Here is a 27,381-nt window from a genome sequence, read left to right as displayed (position 1 = left end):
TACCTCCAATTACTTTGCAGCTGTTTAAGCAGACAAAGCAAAAGCATCAATTAAGCTCTGAGAGCGTGTTGTGCATTTCAACTAGCTAAATCCCTTCTGGTCCAATGGTGAGCAAAGTGACTTAATGCTGAGCGGAAGAAATGTATTCTAATTGCTGGCAAGTTGTACGTTGTTGTTGGGTTTTCGGGAAACTATCGGGAGTGAAGTTTACCTTGGATGAAGGTTTTTGTTTGTGGAACTGTTGATTTCTTGACAGAGGAGCCTTGGCCTGGCTGGCACTTCATTCTTTGGCTCATGTTCTGGAACATGAAGCTGGATGTTGTTACTCAGAGTTACTCAGACCAATCTTTTCTCCACCTTCTCTTTTTTCTTCAATTACCCTCACAATGACTCACTCACCTTCATCGACTCTGACTTTGCTATACCAGCAGAATGCCATCCTGCAGATAGATGTAAAAGAGTTGTGCTGAAGCTTTGCATGGGTGTTCAGTTCAGGAGTTATTCTTACCATCCTAACACTGGAAATGACATTGAGGCTGACCTTGAGCTGCCAGAATGGACTGTTATCAAAAAGTCTGTCTTCTTGCATGTTTGTTTTTGCTGGAGAGACTGAGAGGAATTGTTAAAATGTTTAAGGAGCCTGAGGATCTCAATAAAAGTTTACACTTTTGTCTAAGCACTACATATCTTATGAACTTCTTGAGGTTTTGCATTATTAAAAATAGGAATTCAGCTGCTTGGCTATGTACAATACAGAAACAAATGTACCACCATTTCTATATCAAACATATGCTTTTTTCCCCATTTATTTATTTGTTCATTTATTTATTTATTTTACATATTAAGGTGTGAGTTGATATCGCTCTCTTTGATCTCAGCGTGGGGCACCTGGATTCCTTTGTACAATTGCTTTATTATCAACTGCAGTGACCAGTGTAAAGTGCACTGTCAACAAGGGCATGTCCAAGCCCACTTATTAATTTTGCACATTTGCAGGCACAACTTACTCTGCACAGAAGAAAATGATTTCATTTTGCATCATGTGTACTGTGAACTGCATGAAAATACAAATGATGCCTTTCAGAATCAGGAAAATAGCACAATACTACCTTGGCCAGTCTAGCACAGACTTACCTTTACCACGTTTCCTGCCTAAACCTCAAAGATGACAAAATGAAAGCAGAACCCTAACTCTGCACCCTGATACTTTTGAAGCATCTGCACTGATAAATAAGGAAAATGTTGAGTTGGAGTTCCTACAGACTTGACAGGTTCTGTAAAATCTGAAAAAGTGTTTAAATAATTCTCAGGGATTATTCTTACTAAAGTATCTCTCTGTTCACCCCTCCCGTTCTTTATTCTCATCCAGGCTACCAGAGACAACTGACCTACAAACGGCAGGATGGATCCTACAGTGCCTTTGGAGAAAGGGATTCCTCTGGCAGTATGTGGTAAGTCATTGTAGGTGTAGCTGTTACAGTTTATGCAGTTCATACCAGCCAAACTATGCTTAGCTGTAGCCACATTCTTCAGCTTTAACTGGATCCTAGGATGCTGGCCAAAGCAATGAAGTTTTTATCAGCATCTCCGTACTCTGTGCTCAAATTAATCTATTCCTGTTGATGTGTTTAAATCACTGGTGAATGTTTATTTCACATTTGCACTCCCTGGAGGCAGGCAGGCAGACAGAACCATCTCATGGTATTTATAAAACTGAAATCAGTGCTCTCAATGGGGAGCTCCACTGCTTGCATTTTGAGGCCCATGCACAATGTGCATACCTCTGGTTGATTTACGAGCTGAGGTGGGTATTAAGCTATTTAATAGAGCTAACACTGTGAAACAGCAGGTTACATAAACAGCAGAGAATCATAAACAAACTGCGTAATTGGATCCCTGAGGTAGGCAAAGCTGTCAAGATTTATTTGGAGTTAATCAGGGTTCATATCCGTGGCACTGAGTAGACTAGCTCTTAATGCCACTATTGGAGACAGTATTCTAAGTTGTCTGGAACCACCTTACCAGATGGCTCTTTACCCTCTTTTGACATGGCATAGAAAATGGTGGAGCTTGCCTCTTAATGACTCACTACCTGAGTGTAATTGGTAACATTAAACTGCTATGGAAACTGCTATTCTTGTGTTGACTGTGAGAGGATGTGAGGATGTAACAAGCAGTGGTTTGGAGTTTTCCTTGGCACTCACATCTAAAAGTATGGGTTGTGGGCACAGCTTAGATGGTGAACCTTCTGTAAACCTGCATCAGACACTTGATGAATCCATCAGCAGTATGTTTGCATCCAAAACAAGCCCAACCTTTGTTTTAGTTCCAGAGTTCACGAGTAAAGCAGAACATTTACTGCCTTCTTGAAAGTGTCCGTAATGCAGTGTTAATGTATTCCATCTTGTAAGATGTATCTGAGTGGAAACTGACAGGATCTGATGAAAATATTGAATTTGATGACAAGTGCTGGCTTTTCAGGTTTGTTGTGCGGCACTGGCTATCTCTGTTGCCAAGGCTGTTAACAGTGTACAGACTGAGCTGAACGTTCACTGACTTAATGTAATCTAAAGCAGGGAAGACACTGATAAGGGTGATAGAGTATGTCTTTAACCCCTGGCTCCTTCTCATGTTGAGCTGAATGAGAACTTCCTGCTATTTTGCAAACACAGCAATACAGACTTAAGAGAACATTGCTGGGTACATGTATTGCTATAGTTGTGAAGACTTTAGTGACTACATTCCTTCCCTAAATGTTGTGTCTGAAACAACACTCGCACCCCCATTCTCACTGTATACCTCAGCCCGGCTACTGTTTTATAATCTCATCCTGATGTGACAGTGCATAAACCTCAGCTGTGTCACAAACCTACTAAAATGACAATTTGTCTAATTAATCTTATAAAGAAAGCCCCCAAATTTCCATGTGTTCCTTTGTTTTAACTTTTTGTTTTAACAACTGAACTGCAGCTAAACTAATAAATTACTTTTAACAAACTCGTCCAAATTGAGCTACCTCCTGATATAATTATTTTCAAGAGTGTTGTAGTCCTGTTTTTTCATTTTCTCTGACAGGCTCAGTCCTTGGCTCTACATGTTGAGGCTGGCATGGCATTTGAGTCTGCCCAAAAGACAGATCTGACAGTGTTAGCAGGACTGGGGGGATGAATACCAGAGATTGAAAAAACTGATATCTGCTGGTGTATTAACCTAATAGCTATTTGGTGTTCTGGGTCAAACAAGCAAGAGTTGAAGGTAGTGTGTATTTGTAAAAATGAATTTATCTTTATTTATTTATTTATGATTTATCTAGTCTTTATATTGCAGGCTTAACACAAAGCTCTTTCACAGACAGCCTGCAAAAGTTGTCCTTCGAAGTAAAAATAAAAACATATTGACCAAATGGTAACAGAGAAATGATCTGCCCAAGCCAGACATTTGCTAACATTTTACTTGTGTCTTGATTTAATTTCCCAGTTTAGTAGAAGCAGTCGTACCTAATTCATCATTTCAGCTTCAGCATCCTTATAGCAGCTACCTGTAACCCTAAACCTTGTTAGTAATATGTTGGCATAATGAAGTTTAATCTAAGTTTAAGTGGTAGGCCCTTGGAGGCTTTCCAAACAAAACACCAGCAACATCTAAACAGTAAAAAGCTTAAACAGGAGTGGGGAACACTTTCTCTGAATCCAACTTGTAACATTCCCCCTTTAAGCTTGTATACACCCATGTATTGTCTTAAAGAAATACTTCACATTTACCCTTCTTTGAAGCATGGAGCTGGATAAGGGTAGCTCAGAGAGGGGATTTGGAAGTGGGAATTCAGAAAACAGGAGAAAGAATAAGGGAGGGGGAGAATCCGGAGAGGGAGACCCCAGCCAAGGGCCGAGTGGTGGAAGTGAGCCTGTCTAGTGCTTCCTTCCTTCCCCAAACTAAATCATATTTACACTTTCCAGTACATTTCCCTGGGGCACAACATTTAAAATCAGTGACACGATATTACTTAACATTATAAAAATTCCACCAAGCTTGCAGCTCCATCCCTAGTTTTGTCTCCGAGGAGGAATAAGATCCAGGTTCCAGCCAGGGAAGATTTAATGTTTTCACTTTATGAGAGCAAGGTTCTTTTTTCCTACTTATCTCCCCCGGTGCTCTTTCTTGGATTGTGTTCTCACTTAAGAGCCGTGTTGAAAAACTGTAACACGGTTTGTTTGTTTATTTTTTTCATTTCCATCTTGTGTTTCTTTGTTTTTATGGTAAGAAGCTTGCCTCTCCCTATAAGTCAGTTGTGTTCAGGTTTGCTGTAAAGGAATGTTTTGCTGTGACTGAGGAGTTGTTGGCCAAAGACTGCAGCTTTCGACCACTACCAGGAGGTCTGTTGTTTATGGATGAGTGTGTGTTTATTACTTCAGCCGTGTCCCCTGGGGCTGACCTTGGCCTTTCTCTGTGGATCCCCTGGTCCTCCTGCATCGTGGCCCACTAAAACCATGGCTCATAAACTTTCAGTTGCACTCCCAGGCCAGCCAGTCTCACAACCTTCGTGTTTGTATAAGTTGCGGAATGCTTTTGGGGAATCTCCAACAAGCATGTAGAAAGATAGATGACTGGCCTGTGTGATATTTCACATTCTCAATGGCACAGCTGCCGCATCCTGTAGCAGTGATCAAACCGTGCCGCACCCATCTGCTCCTCACCTCACATCCTTTCTTTTTTCCATGTCCTCAGATCTGTCTAAACCTACCATTCTTTTCTCCCTCTGTCTTTGACAAAAAGATCCCTCCATCTACATTCTTCTTCTATCATCCCCCCCAGCTCTCTGTTGACAGACTGAAAGAGTGTGACTTGTTGGAAAATTTCTCTGCTCTGTTGAAAAAGTGATTGTCATCAAAGTCTTGATAGCTAAGTGTTTTTTTGCTGCATTTGCCAGCACATGTTTTAAAGGTTCTTCTATCCTCTCTTATTTCCTTCCACTTTCCTTCCCCCTTCACCAATCTCATATCTGCCTCACCTCCATCTCTTCTTCCGCTAGGTTGACAGCATTTGTCCTGAAGTCCTTTGCTCAGTCTCGGGGTTTCATCTTCATTGACCCAGAGGAGCTTCGTGCAGCCAAGTCCTGGCTCATTAAACATCAACGAGATGATGGCTCTTTTCCCGCCATGGGGCGTATCCTCAACAAAGACCTGCAGGTAGGCTTGGTGGAAGTGGGGTGGGTGGTGTGGTGAAGAGCAAGGACCAACATGGATGCATCAGTATTATATGTCATGAAGGTGCAATCTAGATGAAGATGCTTGTTAATTCCTGAGATAATGACAATATGGATTGGGACTGAACCATTCTGGTGGCATTCCTACAATTCTTTAAAGTTATTGTATAATTCTACATCCCTGTGTATAATTATATTTTCAGGGTGCTTCTCTGTCAGGGAAAAGCTAGTTTTCTGTAGAAATGTGTGCCCAAACATCATGGTCAAAAAAAGACCCAAAAATATTTACACTGGGCGGGAAACTGATGGCTGAGGTGTTGTTTACAAAGTTACGTTTTCCAGAGGGCGCATTTTCAAACTCCGTACTAACCCCAAACCTGCTCCAGAATCCAGATGATTTAATGACATGAATTTTTGGATGAAATATTCTCCAGACTTGACTATGAGTTTTTTTCTCTGTAACATGACACTAGCTGAAAGCTAATGTGTGCTTCTGTCCACAGGGAGGGATCCATGGGAAGATCTCACTTACAGCTTACGTAGTAGCAGCTCTCTTGGAGACAGGGATTACCACAGAGGTAAGCAGTCATCAAAAAAGCATCAGTGTTGTGCTTAACAGTGTTTAATGATGGTACTTTAATAAGCCCATTACAGGAAACACATATAAATGTTCCCCTTCACCTGATCTGCCAACCTGTGCAGATGCAGTATTGTACAATTGATTCATGAAGTCAGCCAGTTAAAAGGTCTTTATAGAGCGCTACGTGTCCCACTTGAACCACTTACTCCTGTAGCCCATCCTACCAGCCTGCTGTGAATTGAAGTACAGGTCTTGTGTGGGCGTATCGCTGCATTCCTGATAGTTGTGAAGATGGATGTGCTGGCAGACAGCCTACTCATATTTGTTATGCCCCAGTGCTGCTAATCTAATATCTAATTACGTTTTGGACTACATCAAAAGATTTAGGCTGACATGCAGAGACAATTAAGTTCTGTGAAAGACAACTCAGTTGCATTCCTCCCTGACTCCTTTCTGCCTTTTCCCTTGTTGATCTACTTTTCCCTCTATTTTTGACTTAATTTTTCTTGACTCTGCCACTTTTAATTAGTAATCAGTGCTGTATGTCCTGTTCAGTCACTAAAAGACGGGATAAAAGGCAAAGTTACACTATAATTCTGGTGAACTCATCCTCAGCATGTATTGCTTACTCTGGCAATATGAGTCTATAAACCTTTGGTTGTTCTTGTCTTTGCTCTTCATTTGTCCACATACTTGTCTTGTTATTTAGCATTTCCTATCCCTGGCTCTTCTCCACACACACCCCTTTCCTCTGCTATCTGTCCCAGCAGAGGAGGAGGGTGTCTTTCAGTTTACAACTGATAAAAACTAAAAAGGTATGCTTCACATCAAAGCAGAACTTTCAACCCCCTTCCAACTTCACTTAATTAAAAGATGACTGCTGCAATTACAGTGAGTGGCTCCGGAGGCCTATCATTTCAGGGATGAGAGGGGAGGTCACATCTGCAGGAGATGAAAGTCAACTTTAAATGGACAAAATAAATGTTAATTCAATAACAGCAACCGAGCAGAGGAGATGGCTGTGAGTACAGACAGGGCAGCCTATAAGATTTCGACTCTGAAAGAGATGAAGATGCTGAGGTGTATAAGAATGTGTGTGTGTGTGTGTGTGTGTGTGTGTGTGTGTGTGTGTGTAAAAGGCAAAGGTATGCCAAGAGTCATGTCATGTAAGAGGTATATCTGGTGATCTCTGAGAAATTAGGTTGCTGCCTGCAACAGAAAGTAGAGAATAGAATAAAAATAATAAAAATTAAATTGACATTTGTGAGATAAGTTACACTATGCTGTACTATACTCCTATTATGCTAAGCTATACAGACTGCTGTGTGTATATGACATTAAAGTATGCATAATTATGATAGTCTAACACATCAGTGTTAGACTATCATTGCTTTCAGTTCCTTTGCAATTTCCAGTTTTATTAGCTGAGGGTCACTCCTGTATTACAAATGTTGCTTGTATGTATTACTGCTAAGTACATGTGAGAAATGATTAACAAATGTAACTGTAAGGATTGGACCAGAGCCAAGAGGATATGTGACCACAGTGAATTAGATTTGCACGACAAGACAGTAAATTTTGACTGCATGTACTGAACAGTAAACCAGGCAATAAGGAGGTCCAGGTTGTCCATAGGGTAATTGCCAGAGTCTTGGTAAGAGTTGCAGTTGACACTCCAACTGGGAATAGTATGAAGAGCTCCTTGTGTGTATGTCTGTGTGTGTGTTCGTGTGTGTGTGCACGCGCACCATAGGTGTTCACAGCCTACTTACTGTATTCAACAGTTTTTTTGTATTTTGTATACCGGAAAAGGTTTTCTCTGAAATTGTGTCTGGAATCTCTGATGACTCTGAGATTCCAGACCATCTCAAGAGGACTTCAACTCCAAGAACCGGACCAGTGCAGTGTAACTGGCACCTTAGCTTTAAACATGGCGCCAGGCCTCAGCGCACAGACTGGAACAGAATGTTTTTATTGTCCATTCTCTGTGATTTTATATTATGAACATAAACTACGAATTAATTAATGAAAACACAACATCAACTTGAAATGAGTTGCTTCGTTGTCTAGCTAAGTTTCTTACCACTTCGGTAACAAGGGTTGCCCTCATCAGGGATTCAGCTGACACTGGCCGCTTTGCCCTTTCACCTTCGCTGACGTGACCAGTCAGTGGACAGCCGGGGATTTGCTGAAGCATTTGCTGAAGTGAAAGTAAACTTGAATTCACCGACAGCTTATGAAGCTTATCAACAAAAACATTTTATTTCTGTCTGTTAAACTATCTCAATGTGTATGATGTTTCAGTTTATTATTTATTTATTCATACAATGAAAACTCTAAGTAAAGAATTAGCAGGTTTAAACAGCAGGTTATCACCAGCAGGTGGATAAATGTACGTAGACGTGTCCGAAAAGTCCGCCTCTGCCATAGCTGTGTTTGTCTTATGGACTGTCTTGTCTGGTCCAGGAAGAGAAGGTGGCGGTGGCCAAAGCCAAGGATTTCCTGGAGAGCAACACCTACTCTGCTGATGACCCTTACACCACGGCACTGTCTGCGTACGCCTTGGCTCTGCTACGCAGCCCTTACGCCCCGCTGGCCCTGCGCCGCCTCAACCACATGGCCATCACACAAGGTAGTGCCACACTGATCACTGTGAACAAAGTGATCAGCTGGAGGTTCATTCATTCAGAGCTTAGTGACCTGGACGACAGGTGTTTCACCACTGGGCAAGCAAAGACCAGATGTTGAATGAAAGTATTCTGTAACAACAACACCAATGCACCACAAACAGAAAAATAGAATGTAGTGATATGTAGAAATGTATGGTTTATGTGTATTGTTTATTTGATCTTTGCAACAGCATGAAACCATTACAGATTTACAGTTAAAGCCTCCCGCCCAAAGGCTGCTTGCAGTTTGAACAGGCACTCTGGAACAAGATACAGGACAGAAACAAGCTGCTGTAGTCCTCAGCAGCAGTTGAATCCACTCCTCCCTTTCCCCCTCTGTCTCTTATCTCACTGTTGGTTTCCTATGGTCATCTCCTTCACTTCCTCTAGACTGAGACTCTCTGCCAGTTTTGACAGATTTGAGTTTAGGGGAACATAACAATGTTCTTATTTGATCACAGTAATGTTATTCCCCAAGTACAATGAAGACAGAGGGCTTGGTTGCATAGTTGCTGAAAGATTCATACAATCAGGATATTGATACAATGAGTCGTATGATACAGGATACCACCCCTGTGCCCTCCCTGTCTTTATGTCACTTTGTTTGTCTTCGTAGATGGACTCACCCACTGGAGTCTGACTGGCAGCACAATGACGGATGAGGACACTTTCATGGGCTTCAGTGATGGCCTATCTCAGTCAGGTTTTACTGCACAATTGTTCCATTTATTATTCCTACCTATTGGAATTATAGGAGGCAACAGGATAGGACTGTCACTTACATTAGCATGAGCTGCTTACTGTTGTCCTCTTGGCCAGCCACATACGTCAGATATTGTCTGAAAATAAAATGCCGTGTCCACATAAGAATCGTCTTACTTAATTGTTGTCTTTTTTCCAGTGGTGTCAGCAGAGGTGGAGATGACAGCCTACGGTCTTCTGACCTACACCCTCCTAGGGGATGTGGCTTCTGCTTTGCCTGTGGTCAAATGGCTCTCCCAGCAGAGGAATGCCTTGGGTGGCTTCTCCTCCACACAGGTAGCCCTGTTTCTCTGGCTTTTCTTGTCTTTGAGTCGAGCCACCTGTAGCAGGATCGTTTCAAAATGGAATGAAAACAGCAGTTTTCCAAATTTTTTGCTGTGCAGTTTTTCTCGAAGTATAACCCATATTCAGATCAATGAAAATATTTTTTTTAATTAACACTTTTTGATAAAAAAAATTACCACTGTCTTTTGTAAAACCAATGTAATACAACTATAAGATATACATCTTATTGATCCCATAACTCAAGTGTAAAATAGATCTTTGTGAACCCCCTGTGCAGGACACCTGTGTGGCTCTGCAGGCTTTGTCGGAGTATGCCATCCTGTCCTATGTAGGAGGGGTCAACCTCACCATCTCACTGGCCTCGACCAACCTTGACTTCCAGGAGACCTTTGAACTCAACAGGGACAACAAGAAACTCCTCCAGAGTGCCAAGGTAATCACACCCTTGTGGAAAGTGTGATCTTCAGTGTTTTTGTGTGAAGATGAGGCCCAGCAAATGATTTGCAGTACTGCTACCTTGAGATTGTTGATCAAGGCTGATGGCATTTTATCAGAATTGCTAGTCAGTTTCACTAATGATTGGCAGCACTTCAGAGGGAGGCATTTCACTTCAGAAAATAACATCACTTTAGTGCAATTTATAAACTTTTCCCTCTTTATTGCAGTGATTAGTGAGCAACTATGTACCAGAGCCACACTCTGGCATTAAACATTAATCTTCATGTTTCTATGTCCAGCTGTTTAGTAGCCAGAACCCTTTACACTGCCAAGCCAAACGAGTCTTAACTGGGATGGATTTCCCAAAAGCACCTTGTTGGTTCATGATTTATTAACTTTGTTTTTTTGGCCCGTTTCCCCACAAATTACAAACTTGAGAGTGTGGGCATGAGCTGACTTGGCTGTGGCACTGTAGCATCAGGTCAACACTGCTGTGTGTGTGTGTGTTAAAATGCTCCATCAGACAGCCAGAGTGGTGCAGGTGAGAGTGCAGTATGTTCTCTCTGCCGGGCATGTTCCTCTGCTGTGATTAGAGGTATCAGCTTAATTGCGGGCAATTAAGGCCTGCTGGTTAGTAGCCAGGGAACCCCTAGTGGCAGTGCAGTGACCTACAGCATTCATTCACTTGATAAATGACTCACCATTCACCTCTCCCTGCCCCCTCTGATCCTCTTTGTTTCTCTTCTTGCTTGTGTCTCCCTCTTTCCTTTTCAGATCCCCAGTATCCCCACAGGCCTTTTTGTCAGTGCTAAAGGAGAAGGGTGCTGTCTCATGCAGGTATTGTAGTGCTCACACACACAAGTTCACATAAACTGACATATTTGCAGGTTGCCCAAAAGAACTGTAATGCTTACCTCACTGGCAAGTGTCTGACCATACCGGAGAGTCCGTCTCTGTTGCCCCATAATGCTCGAGTAATCTTGTAGAGTTTAGCCAGTTGTTTTGGAATGTGTTGATCATTTCTTCTTATTCGTGTGGTCCTCTGGGCAGGATGTTGTTTACTTCCTACCTTGTGACAGACAAACAGAAATCCTTGCATAAACAGCAAGAGTCCACTTTGTTGGATGATATTCTGTTCCCTCCTCTCATCATTTGTGTTTAAAGTTTTGCCTGCTTTAAAACCAAACAAGGCATTAAATAAAAAAGCATGAGCGATTAAGGATGTTTCTGTTTTCGGACGCCTGTATGTGAGGTATGACTGGATTTCGCCGAGGCAAAGCCAGCTACAGCAGCAGACGCTGTGCCCTGCTGTGCGGTGCCTGATATATCTTCCAGTTTATTCTCTTCAGCAGATTTCTCACACACAAACACACAGTTTCTTTCCTTCTTCACGCCTCTCTCCCTCTCTACTTTCTCTCCATCCACACCTCTCGTGCAACAACACACCCCTCTGACAGGCCCTCAGGCCAGCAGCACCTGGGCTCTCATGAAATGCAAGAACGGGGCAATCAAAGAGATCTGCCTCTGCATATGTGTGTGTGTGTGTGTGTGTGTGTGTGTGTGTGTGTGTGTGAGTTAGTAGTCATACTGTATGTGATGAGTGTGCGTCCTGTGCCCCAGGATTATTATTTAGCAGCTTAGCAAAGGTTTCAGATCAGACAGGATGATTTATTCAGAAAGTGTACTGTTCTGGGAATAGTAATCTTCTGTGAAATTTAAAAGAGCATCAAAGCAGTGAGTTGTCCTCAGGCTGAAATAGTAGTCTTCTGAATGCATGTCTTGTGTCCAGTGAATATGATTTGTGGTTCATACTTTAAAGTGCTGCATGAGTCTTTTTTCCTGACTTTTTAGTCTTTTCAGTGCCGGCGGTCCTAAATATTTCAACCCTAAGTAATTTGTTTCCAATCCATAATGCCAAAACATATTAATTTTATTTCTTCATACAAAACCTGCTTTTAAATGGTTACCTCAAAGACATACCAAATATTTAGTGGACAAATGAAAACCCACTTTCATAGTAGACATTGTGACAGACTAATCTCAGCTCAGCTAATCTGTCATAAAGTATGTCTCTATATCAGGATTAGGCAAGGTTCATCCAATAAACAGCAAATGTAAACCGTTGTGATGGCACTAAAGCAAAAGTCAGGGAATCACCAAAGTCAGTAGAACAACAAAGTCAAAGAATTGTTGTTTGTACAAGACTTGGTGGCAATTCAACAAATAATTGTTACATTATTTCAGTTTGGACCAAAATGGTCAACAAACCAACTGTGGCACCCCTAGAACCAGTCAGTCTGCTCTATTTGAGCATTTAAAGTCTCAGTTTCATGGATATCATTCTTAAAAACTACACTCCCTCTGCTCTCTGTGTCTGTCTAGATTGATGTATCTTACAACCTACCCGACCCGGTATCCAAGCCAGCCTTCCAGCTGAAGGTGGACCTGAAAGAGCCTTTTCAGGAGCGACACCAGCAGCCCACCTCCTCTTCCTCCTCTTCCTCCTCCTCTCCTCGTCATCTGTCCTTACGCTCCCGAAGTCGTGCTGACAACCGCTCTGAGCTTAACCGGAAGCGGCGGGCGCCCATAGATGATGACGATCCAGCAGCCCACCAGGACAAAATGGACTTTCACATTTCATTAGAAGTCTGTGCCAGGTAGGACACACACGCACACTACGTAGTGCAGAAGTGTGTCTTGCACATATGCATAGCTGTGCTTTTAACAGTTTTCCTCCTGACTGTGACTCTCTGTCTAGGTGGCTCCATTCAGGCTCATCCAACATGGCTGTCATAGAAGTTCCCATGATTTCTGGTTTCCGAGCAGATGTTGAAAGTTTAGAAAGGGTACGTAATCAGATTAATACACATGCACACACTTTTGCCAAAGGTTTAGAGATTGTACATCAAGATAAATAGGCACCCATTTGCTGGTCATTGTTGGTCATCGTGGTTCACAGATTGCTAGACAGGCAGGGCACGTAGTCAGGTAAATGCCCAAAGCAAAAGGCAGGTAGAACAAGAGACAGATGCATCCACATCTGGAGGCCATTTCACAAAAAGAAGCATGTCATGGAATTCATCAGACTCCTCCTGTTTCCTTTGCAAACCCCAGGCTCTCATGTACACACACACAGGATGCGTCTTACAGCAGGCAACATACTCACATAAACAAACGCACACATACTTTGGATATTGGATATTATTGCTATGGTACAGTAGAAGTGTTGTGTAAATATTTGTCCGAGCAGGAAGGAGTCAAGTGTTGACCTGTTATTCTCTCCATGGTTGCAATAAGCTGTTGGACAGAGCAGCTCTTAAAGACTTCATTAAAATGGCACAGGACCTCCTAGTGTTGTGTGTTGCACACATGTGCAGTGTGATAGTATTTCATTGTCTGCGCGTGTTTGTCTGTGTCATAGTCACGGGAAGGGTCATTAAGCTGAGGATCCTTTTTTCTGGTGTTGTTTTTAAATATGATAATAGAAAGACCAGCGAGCTCAGGCTGTGTGGGGTTACAATGTCTCAGGATCAGAGGCCATCAGGCCTCTCTGGGGCTACAAGACCAAACACACACATGTTGTTGGGGCTTGTACACACAGACTTAAAGAAAATTTAGAGCTTACATAGGGACAGAGGGAACAGGCATATGCACTGTTATAAACAGAGCACTGGATTAAATGAGTAGCAGACATTGGATGGATGTGTAAATCAAGGAATTGTTAATACTGATGGAGAATGAGAGAAATTGATAATGAATTTAATAGCTGGATCCAGGTCAGCTCCCCAGCCACCCATCAGAAGCCTGGCCCTCATTACTAGACAGTTATAGGGCCTCAGTCTGCAGGCTCCCACCTCTAAAAGAGCCACCTCTCTGACTACCTGGGGAGATGTTAAACGTGCACACACATATACACATGCACACACATATTGCTGCAAGTTTGTCAGTTGAGGCTGACCTGGGTTGTAGCGGCTAACAAGCTCAGTTTACACCCTTGCTGGCCTCCCTTGGAGTTTTACTGCTGCCTGCCCGACTGCCACTTACATTCCTCAATTTATGGTGGCAAGCTTGGCTTCTACAGTCATGTCTAGTTGCTTTCATGGAAGCTGTAGTCATGAATGATTAGTCCAATGACTAACTGGGAGCTGCCACAGCCTCTTATCACCCAATATAATGAGCTTTGTTTAACTACTGAGAACATACTGTGGGTATGACACTTGAGCTATGGGAGTTCATTGGCAATGTTAGTTGCTAGACAATACATTTGTAAACAGAGAGACCAGTTGTATAGAGGGTGTAAGAGAGAGAGTGCGTGTGTGTGTATGTGTGTGTAAGTGGCGCCAGCTCAGGCTGAGCACCTCATAAACCCCTGCTGTCCAAAGGCTGCCACCTTTGACAGAATGAAAAATCTCCCCACAGGGGGAATTAACTCTGTTGGCTCTCTATGTACACACTCAAATTTACCCATTGCCGTGACCCCATTACTTATTCATGCTCTCATATTTATATTTATTAGATATGATCATGCATGTCTGACCAAACTGTGTAATTGTCCACAAGGTTCACAAAAATAGCTGAAACTCTCTCTGTGTATAAACATTGATCAGGCGATTCAAGAAGAAAGGTCGGATCCCTTGTTGACTTCGACTAATATGTATAGCGGAGTCTGTGATTGGTGACTTGTATTTTTTCCACCCCTGCCATCATGTCATGTTACATGTTGCACATGTACATATGGTTTGCATTCCGGTTGTGCCCCACAGAGCACATTCAAATCCAGACCACGTGGCCGCTGGCAGTTGGGTGGTCAGGACACTGTACTAAAAGTGTGAGTTATGAATCACTTTGCTGATTTCAGTTGTTCCATTCAGTTCAGTTTAAGGTTGTAGACCTTGATTATGCAGTTTGTTCACTTGTTGTCCAAGCTAAGCAATCACACCTCTGTTCAAATTCGCTTAAGTGCATGCAACATTAAGTGAACACATTCATACCATTGCACTGTATAACAACAGTTCTGGCTGTCTTCAGTTTAGTAACATTATTAAGTTCTGTCTGTTGCTAGTTCAAGCTGTTAATATTTTGTTCAGTACAAAACCTTTCAGATACAAACACTGTTTATCAGGTCAATAGCTCACTTATTACATGTTTGCGATATTTATCACATCATGGTTGTTTCTGTGGTTTTCGCTGTCTTTTAATACGCTTTTAACGAGGAAGTGATGTAGTTATCTCGACTGAACTGACAATGATTTATGACCACTCAGATTCCGGATTGTGCAAGGGCTATTTCTTCTCAACACATCCAAATCACTTATAAAACACTGACTGTATATAAAGATGGGCGATATGAGAGCTCCCCAAAAGTGAAGCCAAAACATCTCAATCGCCCCCTGGTGGCAGGCTCTAGTATAGGTCGTAACTCCCTCCTCCTCCATGGTAGCAGATAAGACATTGGTCAAATTAAAAACCTTTCTGATTATTTCTGTCATTTAGGAAGTCTTTATCATGCTGATATGTGTTCAAGTGTTCACATTTCTGATAAGTTTGATTTTAATTAGTTATTTGGTGCTATGATAAGGGGGTGAAACATCATGATTGACAGCTGAGCGCTGCTCTCGATTGGGTCAGATTGGTATAAAGGCAGAAAATCGATCCCACAGCTCCGCTGCCAGATCAATACTATGAAGACTCTGGCTCCAAATGACCTCACCAGAGCAAGATGACAGTGCGCTTATCTGTTATATTTTGGCTTCACTTTTGTGCGGTGGGAGGAAGCAAAGATGCATTGTCCATTTTTATATATGTGAGTGTTGTAGGACCATTAGGACATGGTAACCCAGGTTTATTTTAGCAACACCCATATATTTTGCAGGCGATACTTCATCTGAGTATATAGTAACCCCTAGTCAACATGAGATGGAGCTGTCCAGTCCCCCGTGGTGCTGATTATTATTTATATCCATTTTCATGACTATTTGTTGTCCATTGATGTTAAGATCAAATGAACAGTTGCTAATCAGTTGAAGCATAAAGTCTGCATTTGTTTTATCAGCATCTGCCATAGCATTTACTGCATCCAAATAGATATGATGCATGAGAGAGAGATATGTGTAGCTTAATTTTCCAATTTTGTTAATTCATTGTGCTGTATGAAACTCATTTCTTGTTAAAGAAATTGTTGGCATGTTACATAGTATGCTAGTTTGCAGCACCAGGTTTTTACAGAGTAATGCTAGAAACTACTAAGGGGCATCACAGATGTATTTTAAAAAATATATATTTCCCACTAGAGTGCTTTACAAAGGACATAAACAACATGCATGAAGAGGTTTGCTTGATTCCAGTTGTGTTGTGAGCTTCCTTACATACTGACTGATTTTCTTGTGTTTCTCCATAGCTGCTGATGGACAAGCGAGTTGGTCTGAAGAGATATGAGCTAAATGGGAGAAAAGTATTGTTCTACTTTGATGAGGTGAGTTTAATCCAAATCTCTCTTGTGGTGTCCATTGGGCTTTTCACTTGTCAAAGAATACTGTGTGTATGATGATAGCTGATAAGGGGAGGATTACTCACCAGTGTTTGCATTGGATTTGGGAAAACTTCCTCTGTGTGTCTAAGTGTGTTTTGTATTTCTCTGCATTTCTATGCTTTTCTAAGTGTTTTTGTACATGTGTTTTTTTCTGGGTTTGTCACACCTTCATAGATCCCCAGCCAGTGTATGACGTGTGTGGCCTTTCAAGCTGTCAGGGAATATATTGTGGGCAAGACAGCACCTGTTCCGGTCAAGATCTATGACTACTACGAACCAGGTGTGCTTCTGATGAATATTTTAAGTACTGCTCTTTAAAGAGTTACAGAGCAGGAAAACCATCTAAGTCACCATGATTTATGAAGTACCTTCTTTTTTGTGGAAATGGGTTCTTTTTTTTTTAAGTTTATGACCTAGTTATGGTGACCGTTATCATTGTTTTGTGTGTGTGGATGTGTGAACGTGCTGGTGTGGGTCTGTGCTTGTCATGCAGCCTTCGAGGCCACCCGGTTCTACAACGTTAGCGAGAGCAGTCCACTAGCACGGGAACTGTGCGATGGACCCACTTGCAATGAGGTGGAAAGCTCAACCAATCAATGGATAGGTGAGACTCATGCTACGCCATGCTATTCACAGACACCCCACTTCCATCAGCATCTTAAAAACCCATTTTTCTGCAGGTTTTGTGCAGGCAAACCAGTGCAACAATGTGTTTGGCTGTTTGGAGGAGGAACAGTTTGAACGCTGCACTTGCTATAGAGACTGCGGTTATGACGGGGAGCCAGTTTGTGGCTCCGACGGGCAGCTCTACCAGAACCAGTGTCAGATGGAGGTGTTTGCCTGTCGAAATGGGACGCGCATCAAGCAGGTTCCGCTGTCCCAGTGTCCTCACAGTAAGAGCTCTATCATCGCATATAATCTGGGCTTCAGACTTACAACAGTCAGACTCCATAATTCACTCACTACTGTAACTTGGTTCCAGACCTTCATCTCAGATTTGCTCAACGAAGCAGTCTGCCCACTGAAGAAAAAGTCAACCAATCAGAGCTTAGTAGCCAGGATTATGAAAGGTTGGGGAGGACGGCGGGGGTCATCTTCTTGCATAGTTAGCTTACTATTTAGCTACATTCACCGAAAAAATTGAGAGATAATTTGCGGCAAGAGTGGACGAGATTCACACGGCTGTACAAGTTGTTTTAAGTCCGCATACAGAAACAATTCTTAAGTCACCAGAAGATGAGAAGATAACATATACGTCACTCCCTACTGATTGATTAGAGCAAAACAAAATAAGAAAGTGGCTATTGTGAACAAAGTGATTGGAGGGAAACAGTTCAGGCTGATTGTCATGCTAACATCACTAAACTTGTGCAGAATTAATTGCCGGGATGTCTACATTAAGTTCAAAACATCGTAACGTCATATCTTGCTGTGTGCTTCAGTGAAATTTGGAAGATTAGGTCTCAGAGCAGGAAGTAGTTGTTCTATCCAAACCTGTATCAACTGTACAGTGTTCATTTATAGAACTCTGTGACACTAGTGTATTTTATCGGATGCAGGCAGTTAGCTTTGTGTAGCTCAGTGCAATAGTCCACATGTCCATTGTGCATGCATCTGTATGTTTGCATGCACATGACAGTTTGTCTATACTCTATACTACTGTGTGTGTGTGCGCGCGCCACGATCTGAGCTGTAGAAACAGCTGTTCAGGTGTTCAGCTGATTACTGGATGAGTTTTCTGAAGAGAGCTACCCGCCGCAACACCCCACCCCCATCCCCACCACCACCACCCCCTCTCTCACTCTTTGCTGTATTACAGGGCTCTCTCCAAATGACAGAGTGCTTTTGTCCAGCCCTTTGAAATCCTTGTCACATTCCTTTCCGACGCACAGCCCAACAACAAAGGAGCCTTCATGTTGTGGAGCAGATTGGGAAAAGGCATAGACAAAACTTTGGTGGGAAAAGACCTTCGTTTGTGCCAAGTGGTTCATGCTGTAGATTATCAAAAGAATCGTATTTTTGTTTCAAGCTCCCTGACCTTGTTTGTTTGTGTATGGTTGCATGGGGGGAGATTCATGCCACCATTTCCCTGTTTGGAAAAGGAAAAAGATACAATTTGTTTCCACACACAGCCCCTCTGGCTATGGTTTGGCCCCTGCTATTTTTGGAAAGATTTTAATGCAGGCCTCTGTTGAGACTGAGTGTACATCTGTTTTGCCAAAAAGTGTTGCTCAGTGGGGTGGATAATGCTTCTGGGCAGTATTTAGATTATGCAACTCTGAAACTCTGTTGAATTCATTACTAGTGTTTTTAGGTGCTGTGGCAGCCACATAAATGTGAATAATCTAATGTGTGTGTTTGTATTTCCAGTGGAGACCACAGTGGAGGACAGGCAACCAATAACAAGCCAAGAAACTGAGCAACCCTCAGTGCCTGTACACACAGGTAGCTTCACCTTTCCATACACATACACAGCTTTGAATCTCATATCTCCCCCTTATGCTCCTACCTAACAATTTCTACATTTCACCTTTCTCTTGCCTCTTCAACCCTTCCTCATCTTAGGCCAGCTGCAGAGGCAGCACTACCATATATATTTCCAGCTTACAGTGGTTTTACTCCTTTACATGATTATCTGCCTGTTATCCGTGTGTTTATGTACATGATTCAAGAGTCAGCATAGCTGATATCAGCTGTCTGAATACTACAGTTTTGATTAATCTGATTCTCCATCCATTTTAGGTCAATCTGTGCTTCTATGTCAGCAAAGCATCATAGTCACAAAATTGACCGTCATAAACATATACCATTTTCAGTAAATTCTGTTTTCTTTTGTAATGTGGAGATGGGAGTTGAAAAGGGCAGGAAGAAGAAAGAGTGAGAGACAAATAGATGAAAGGGTTCATGGGGGGAAGTACAACCACGAAAAAAAAAGCGAAGAAAGACAATCAAAGAGGGATGAGCGGGAAATGAGATGAAAGACAAAAGAGAAAAAAAGAGCAAGGTAGAAGGGGAGAAAGGATGAGAAGAAGAAAGTAGATACTTTGGTGCCGTTTGTGGCAGCACATTCCCCTGCCACCACATCATGTCTGCAATTGGGGTGATAAATAGGTGGATAGGTTTCACACTGTAGGCCTGATTGTTGTTGTGCCATGAACTCAGATAAGCTGCCACTTCCAGAGACGCAGCCAGAGAATTTCTGATAGGATGTCTGGCTGCTTGTGGAGGGAGAATGTAGCTGTGTTACATTTGGCAACGAAAACATAAAAAGGCACTGTGGTCAGTCATTCACAAGCTGCAGAAGTGAACATGATGTACATGCACACTGTGAGTGCATGGATTTCATTTGATAACATGTGAGCTACTACTGACATGTAACCAGAAGGTCTGCCTATATGAATGTTTGAGTTGTGTACAGGTGTGTGTGTGTGTGTGTGTATGTGTGTGTGTGTGTGTGCCTACAGCCTGCACTGACTTGTTTCCCAGCCTGCAGCTCCCGGTAGCTGCAGCTCACAAAGCTCTCAGTCAAAGGCCTCCTTAGTACAAAAGCTAACACTTCACACTCACCACAGGAATGCTGTTACGCACTCTCTCTCATTCACATACACACACACACACACATGTATATCTCTATATTCACGCATACACGTATTGCATGCTCACACAGGCATATTTGCCCTCACACACTCATGCACACTCAGCTACAATATAATAACCCTGGGATGATTAGATTGAATAAGTACTGTAAAAACACTGTCATTGTAAACCATTAGAATGTTGACGACATGCCCACTAAGTGCACTGAGAGTGTAATAGGTGAAGGCGGGCGCTGCCAAGGAAATGACAGTTTCCACTGGAACAGCGGAGGAAGCTGAAGCTCTGGAATTAGCTTGCCTGTGCAGACTTGTCTTATTAGTGAGCTCGCACCAGAGGCCAACATACAGTTTAATGGATTCACATACGTGCAGGCCATGTGAGATTTCAATTACCCACTTCAAAGAATCAAGTATTTACATATTGTTTTCATGTACACGACTGTGTTTTCAGACCTCACCATAAAGTCCATTGTGCACCACAAATTGATTATGGTGGACTCATAGTAGGTACTCATAGCAAAATAAGCGTGTAGTAAAGCTCTAACCTTATTTTAAAAAGCACAGTATGTGAGAATACAATATTTAAAGTAGAGAGAGACACCTACTGCCTGTGATGGGGTATTGCTGCAGTAATACCCCATATTGCTGCAGTAGCTGCAGATGTACAGAATATTAAAGGTGCTCTGTGGAGATTTCTTGTTAACAAACAAAACTCCTGTTTAGATTCAGTGTCTCTCACCAAAAAGCATCATGTGTATTATTGAGATCTAACAAACGAGTTGAATGTATTTTGTACTTTGTAAAACATTCGCAATGACAGTTTTTCTTAACTCAAGTTCTTCATCGCATATCTGATATTGTGATCAACAGTCAATGGTTGCCTTGTCAAGGTGTGGTCTCTAACCCACTCTCATTTGTTTTGTGTGTTCTTTTTCATCTCACTAATCTTTTTAGGTGAAGAGGAGCAGGGGTCCATGGCAGAGGTGTCCTACTACTCCTATGAATACGACCCTGATTCTGAGCCTTTCCTTGCTGATGCAGAGGGAGGGGACCATTTTGACCTCCCTGAAGGTGGAGGGGATGTAGAGCAGAAGGTGCTCCTGCCGGCAGATACCCAGATATCCACACTGGACACAAAAAACACACCTGAGCGATGGTGAGCAATGGTCACAATTAGGATTTCTGAATCTCTGGCTGTTCCTAGTGTGTTTTTGTGTAGAGATTAAAGGCAAATGCAAAAGTTGTTTTATACATTTCTTATTGTCAACAAATCCCACGAAAAGACCAAAAGCGACAATGCATGGGTCTGTCTCTCAATACCTGCTGAGCTCCCAGTCCTGTCTTTAGCGTTCAGCCTCACCCTGATTCTTTTCTATTGAAGTAAATCTTTCAGAATGGGTCACTAATACGGTTTAATATATTAAAAATTGCTCATTTATGTTGTAAAAACACAGGTCACTATGGTTTTTAGCAAACATCGGTCAAACAAGAGTAAAGCAGGCATTTGTTGAGGACTATTTTCAGACATGAATCAATACATTTATTGATTGTTTGATTAGATATTTTGGTAATTGATTTTTGGGCTGTTGGCTTTGCAAAAGAAGCAGTTTGAAGACATCACTTTGAGCTCTGTGAAATTGTGATGAGCATTTTTTACAATTTTTTGATAATAATAATAGATAATGAAAATATTATTAGTTGCAGTCCTCTAATTTACAACAGTGTATGTGGGATCAACGCAAAATAAACAATCCCCATGTTCATTATAATGAAGTAACATCACTTAGTGCAGCAGTGTGGCTCAGTGAAGTGTCTGTAATGAAATAAGTTACACACCATCTTTTTATGGGACTTGTTAACAATACAAAAAAATCTAGAATCACACTTATATTGAGAATAAGTTATAGTGAATCTGAAAATAACCTGAGGATTAATCTCCCATATGAAAAGCTATTTCACTGCATCATTTGCAGCTATGAAGTATTGTCCATGATAATTAAGATAAGATAATCCTTTGTTAGTCGCGTTACTGGGAAATTACAATTACAAGGTTCTGACTACACATTTATATGGTTCAGTGTCTGGGATGATCTTACAATGAAAATGTGTCATGTTTTCTTGTCCTTCACAGAAACGCTTAGAGTGAAGCCATACCCGCCTCCAAATTGTACATTTTTTGTGAATATGCAAGTGAATGGAAAGAAGAAAGACTTGGGACTTGCTCAGCCTGAAGGGAAGAGACGGTGGAATCTGGAGAATGAGAGTGTGACTTTGTGTGAGAGTGTATGTTATACGTGTTTCTGAATGGTGTCTGCGTGGATGCATTTATACATTTGCGTGTGTGCTTGGATACCACTGTGTATGACTGCTCTTAAGCTAGTGTCCTCCAGACCTTATTTTTTTCTTCCTCCAGACTCCTTGTCACCAATAGGCACCATAGCGTCTTTGTTATTCACTGTATTGCCGTTATAATCACTAGAAGAAATAATCAAGTATTTATGTTTGTAATTACACCTGACTTTAAACAAAATATTTTGTTATATTTTCTATCTGTGGTATTTATTTGTAGCTAGAGGTCATATCATTTTTATTGTTTTTGTCATTGCTCGCCCATGCAGTCTTCTTATTGCCCTTGTGGTTCTTTGAGTTCAAACAAAAGATATGTGCTGTCAAAGGCTTTTTTTTTCTTTCATAGCAAGCTTTAACCCAGTTATTGAAATGTTTCATGAAATTCCTGTGCTGGTATCCTGCTTGAAAAAGACATATGCTAACCATATGCTTTACAGAAACATAAGCTCAAATGTTTTTCGTTTTTAAGATTTTTCTTGGACTTTTTGCCTCAATTAGACAGCACAGTAGAGATACAGGAAACATCAGGAAAGAGAAGAAGAGCGATGCAACAAAGGTCTGACAGACTCAAATGCATCTTTTGACTTCTGGTCCACAGGGCCATGCCAGTCCAAATGTTTCTGGAACCATCATCCCGAGTCACCTTTCACCTTACCTACCTTGAGATTTGATTGTACAGTTCATAAGCTATTTTGTTTTTGTTAAATTTTGATTCGTGAAGCAGTCAACTTAAAAATTAAGAATGAAGTTTTGAATTCCTGTAAATGTACCAAATTTGATTAAATGTAACCCCTATTCATATGAAATATTGTGCTTTTTAAAACAAACAAGAATAAAAATTTGTATACAATCCAAGATTTTGGTTTTGTCGCCTTTACACTCTCAGGTTTTGCTGCTGTGGTTAATGAGCGAACAAGACTTTTCATGTGTCCATTCATGGGGGTTACATGGGGGTTTGAGTCTGCTATTCCTACTTCTGTTTTAGTTTGAGCCTTTACAACTGCAGGACAGAAATACCTTGTTAGAAGATACAACCTCTGCAGATTTAGCACAGTGTTTGTTTCTGCTCTACTTGTAAAGAGAAGCTGCAGTCCAGTTGTTTATAAAAGCTGTGTTGCTCCATTTCCTTTGAAAGGCTTGTTAGGTCTGGAGATAATTTCCTGTCGGTAGTGAGGTGTATTACAGCCGTGTTGCTTCAGAGGCGCCTTTGCTTTGCTAACTGACTCTCTGATCCCTGACATCCTTCCGTGTTAGAGACAGAAAGCATGTACATGTGTGTATGAGCTTTGTACACACAGAATACATCTCTTAAGTTTGAACATGCGCCGTATGCGTTTATGTAACTGCTAACAACAGATTCAGGTTACCAAAGCAGCAGCCCATGAGAGAGTTAGAGCCTGTTAAAGTTTAATGTTTGTTTTCTGCACATGTCACTTGTCGACCCTCTCAATTACTGTGGCCTCAGGCAGTTCAAGCCTTTAAATGAGTCCATCAAATCCCAACTGCATATTATCACTGGCATTAGAGGAGATCAAAGAGGGCTAAACTGCAACTGCGTCTGGGTAATCAGTTTGGCCTTAAGTTAAAGATGAGAAACCAGAGGATTGTACATTGGTACTTCAATGGGGTCTACCAAATGAAAGTAAACACCCTGTAACTGCTCCAGGTGTGCTGCACTGCAACTGACCTTGCATCTGTGTTAGGGCTTAATGAAAGCGTGTTTGGGGTTAGAAAATGTGTACAACACTGCAGTGTCAAGGCAGTATTGTACTCAAACTGGAGGTAAAACTTATGAAACTTCACAGAAACCTTCTAAGCTCTGAGCAGTTGCTGCAGGATTTACTCCTCCAGTCTAAATGGAAAAAATGTCCCTGTAGTTGCGATAAGCAGGTCCCCAGCAGTGCAGGGGAGCAGACTGCAGTAAACTGTCCACAACAGTCTCTGTGGAAACCTTGTGCATGGCTGAAGAGTGATATTGCGTCTCCACACAGCAATGAACAGAAAGAGTGAAAAGAGAAAGGAGGGAGAGGGGGATCTTGGTTTCACGGTTTGCAGGGGGAGGTAGCGTTACATGAGAGTGAATCGGAGTGATGACATTGTTCCTCAGTACCAGCTGAGTGCACCTATACATCCACCTCTGTGGAGGAAGGGCTATTCACCTGTCCAAGCCACCACAGATGGAGCTTTTGGACAAAGGGACAAACAGGCAGATAGATAAAAGCCTATCCAGTGTAGAGTGCGCTCTGCTGTTGACACCTTGATATGTATTATACGTCTCAGGTTTCCTGATTGGTTTCAGGGGAAATTAGGGATTGATTCTGGATCATGCAAGGTTCTGAGTTTCACTGTCAGCCAGGGAAACAGTGATGCTGGACCCAGGAGAAATAATACTTTATCTGACTCAGGTGAAACACCACCAGAATGGACATAAGGAGTAAGGTACTCCTCTGAAGACTGAAATTCAAACTATGCAGCCTGCCACAGTTCTGGTTGAAAGGGGGAATAACCAGTGGAAAGGTGCCTTGAATGTTTGTTTGTTTATTTGTTAATGATTTTAGAATTGTCAGTCATTGTTTCTTTAACCTGCCTTTTGTTCTTGTGATTGACAGGCTGTGTGAATATTGCTACACTGAGGGATTCCTGAGGTACTTGTCTCTTCTACAGAGTCGAGTCTAATGGAGAAAAAATACCCAGTAATTGCAGGAAGAGAAAAAGGTAAGTTTAAAAAGCACAAAAGTTACTCAGGTGTAGAAACCTATACATCCCCTGTAAAGTAGCAATATCAGTAGCTATGTTCCAGTTGGTCACTTTTGGTCATTTCAGCATTTTAAAGGTGGAGCACTGGCTTTAGCAAAGTAAAGGATTTCTCAGCGTGCAGACCTGCCAGGACTCGCTTCATTCTGTGAAAAATGCTCCTGCTTGCTCTATCTGTGCACATGCCTCTGAACACTTGCGTGCTGACGTAATGAATTGCCCTAGGATATGTCTTGATGTGTGCTGTCCCCTGCTTGCTAGCTCTTTGTCTGGCCCAGTGTACATGATAGATCAACAATCGGTCATCGTCAGGCTACTTTACTGCCAGGTATGAAGTCTATGAGCAGAATGATGACGAGGGCCTAATGCAGTAGCAGCCTCTCATATTAGAGTTTATCAGATGGTCAAATAAGAGATCATAGTTATCCAGAATTAAGCAAAATTCTATATTTTTACAAATTAATGGACAGTACATACTAATGACACACCAGCTGATGCCAATTTTTCTATTGCACAAATAGCTGCAGATGCTCGGCTGCTTGCATGAATTGCAGAAGCCGAGAGCTACAGAAAAACTGTGGCCACTTGAAACGTCCCCTACTGCATGTGTTATTAGTGCAATACAAATGTATTTCCTCGTATATAATGTGTATGTGTGTGATATTTCCTCCTGTCTCTAGGGCCAGGACCGGGGCGTTATGGGCTTCCACCCACCGTTGGATTTATTGGCCATGACTTCACCAAGCCAACTAGCCCTGCCTTTTCTTTCCATGGCAGGATGAGTGACAATAGTGAGTCCTTTATCTCTTTGTCTAACTTATAGATTATCACATAGCTGAGCTACGTGGCTACATTGGAAACATTTATTATTCATGCGATTAAATGCTTTGATATTGTCCTGGTTAAAGCCATAAATCTCATCATATCTAAGAATAAAACAGCACAACAGATACAAACAGAAATATAGCAGTAGCTTTTTATAGGTAACATAGGTACATACTTACAATTATTAATGCATTTATCTTTTCAGAATAATTTACTAACATAATAATCTCCTCAAATATATCATAAGCTAGGTTTGAGGAGTTTAGAGCTTAAGTGGTGTAATGTCAAATTATAGTCACTAGGGGGAGACAACACCTCATAATTCTGTAGGTGTTTCTCACCTCTTATTCATCTAGCAAGTTTGTATTTGTATTTTGCAAGATCAGTGACAGAAGAGCCTTTGCAGTAAAGCGATAATAAATGTTTACTTTCCCTGCAGTGTACTGTGTTGACTCAAGTCCAGGACCTAAATATCATATTGATGCAAAAATCACTCGATTTGGAAGGGATGGCACTCCTGCATACTCGATGTTGGGCCGAATGAAAGCGGAGAGTGAGTTCAAATTCATAATAGTAAAATGAGTGTTATTAATGTTATTTAGCAAATCAATGCTATTTTGAGTGTCTTGTGTATTCATTTCCATATTGTAATACCACATTTTAAATTAAAACCAAGCTCCGTTATTGTGAAAGGATGAATCTTTGTACAACAACACCTGTTGCTGACACTGCTTCTGAAGATCCAGTGTCAGCTGTTACAACTGAGTCTGAACTCCACTAAATCTACACACTTTGACATGTGGTGTTGATGGTTTGTATTATTTGTATTATTCAACTGTTTTTCTGTTCACTAGAGGAGCTTTTCCAGACACCTGGACCGGGTGCCTACAGCCCAGAAAAAGCCCCAGCATGCAACCTCCAGCGCAGACTCCCATCCTACACAATGGGCTCTCGTACACACTACAGAGGCATCGACTCAGTACCAGCTCCCAACAAATACTGCCTCCCTCCGCTCATGGGCCCTCGAGTCCCAAACAAGTCAGCCAGCGCAAGTTACACAATGTCAGGTAGTTTCAGCACAGGGGGGCCATCTGTGGATTTAGCCAAGACGCCAGGGCCTTGCAGGTACAATAGTACAGACCCAAATGTTTATCTGCCACGACAGCCAGCATTTTCCATGCTTGGACGTCACAACTTGCCCAGAGATGCCACTAAGAAACCTGGCCCTGGAACTTACAACCCAGAGAGAGTGACAGTTCACAAGGCTCGGGCTCCAGCCTACTCCCTGGGCATCAGACACTCAGAATTTGTTACTCCACTAGTCGTCAGTGTTTCCGACTGAACATCATCCACTGGAAACGTAAGGCTGTGATCTTTTGGAAAATATATTC

General features: G+C 41.8%; 2 protein-coding genes across 3 annotated transcripts in view; both read left to right on the top strand.

Moving 5' to 3' along the window:
- The window catches only part of cpamd8 (C3 and PZP like alpha-2-macroglobulin domain containing 8), a 43,296-nt gene extending 20,035 nt beyond the window's left edge, over positions 1-23,261 (top strand). Inside the window, exons 28-44 of the mRNA XM_046392034.1 lie at positions 1,370-1,451; positions 5,030-5,186; positions 5,707-5,781; positions 8,250-8,415; positions 9,069-9,155; positions 9,354-9,490; positions 9,777-9,932; positions 10,712-10,774; positions 12,320-12,594; positions 12,696-12,783; positions 16,335-16,409; positions 16,641-16,746; positions 16,960-17,070; positions 17,147-17,359; positions 18,837-18,911; positions 21,017-21,218; positions 22,194-23,261. Of these exons, the coding sequence (XP_046247990.1) occupies positions 1,370-1,451; positions 5,030-5,186; positions 5,707-5,781; positions 8,250-8,415; positions 9,069-9,155; positions 9,354-9,490; positions 9,777-9,932; positions 10,712-10,774; positions 12,320-12,594; positions 12,696-12,783; positions 16,335-16,409; positions 16,641-16,746; positions 16,960-17,070; positions 17,147-17,359; positions 18,837-18,911; positions 21,017-21,218; position 22,194 (2,069 nt within the window). The 3' untranslated portion in view covers positions 22,195-23,261. The remainder of the gene's footprint in view (positions 1-1,369; positions 1,452-5,029; positions 5,187-5,706; positions 5,782-8,249; positions 8,416-9,068; positions 9,156-9,353; positions 9,491-9,776; positions 9,933-10,711; positions 10,775-12,319; positions 12,595-12,695; positions 12,784-16,334; positions 16,410-16,640; positions 16,747-16,959; positions 17,071-17,146; positions 17,360-18,836; positions 18,912-21,016; positions 21,219-22,193) is intronic.
- Positions 23,262-23,905: 644 nt separating this feature from the next.
- On the top strand, positions 23,906-27,336 carry odf3l2b (outer dense fiber of sperm tails 3-like 2b). Of its 2 annotated transcripts, XM_046391046.1 has the most exons (5): positions 23,906-24,928; positions 25,021-25,126; positions 25,846-25,956; positions 26,430-26,543; positions 26,845-27,336. In XM_046391046.1, the coding sequence occupies exons 2-5, from the start codon at positions 25,087-25,089 to the stop codon at positions 27,330-27,332; spliced, it is 753 nt and encodes a 250-aa protein (XP_046247002.1). In that variant the 5' UTR covers positions 23,906-24,928; positions 25,021-25,086; the 3' UTR covers positions 27,333-27,336. The 2 variants fall into 2 exon arrangements, with proteins under 2 accessions (XP_046247002.1, XP_046247001.1); XM_046391045.1 differs by having other exon boundaries at positions 23,906-25,126.
- Positions 27,337-27,381: the final 45 nt, after the last annotated feature.

This window comes from Scatophagus argus, chromosome 6 (assembly GCF_020382885.2).
Source record: "Scatophagus argus isolate fScaArg1 chromosome 6, fScaArg1.pri, whole genome shotgun sequence".
In the NCBI taxonomy this organism is placed as follows: domain Eukaryota; kingdom Metazoa; phylum Chordata; class Actinopteri; family Scatophagidae; genus Scatophagus; species Scatophagus argus.
This window is presented reverse-complemented; position numbering and strand designations above follow the sequence as displayed.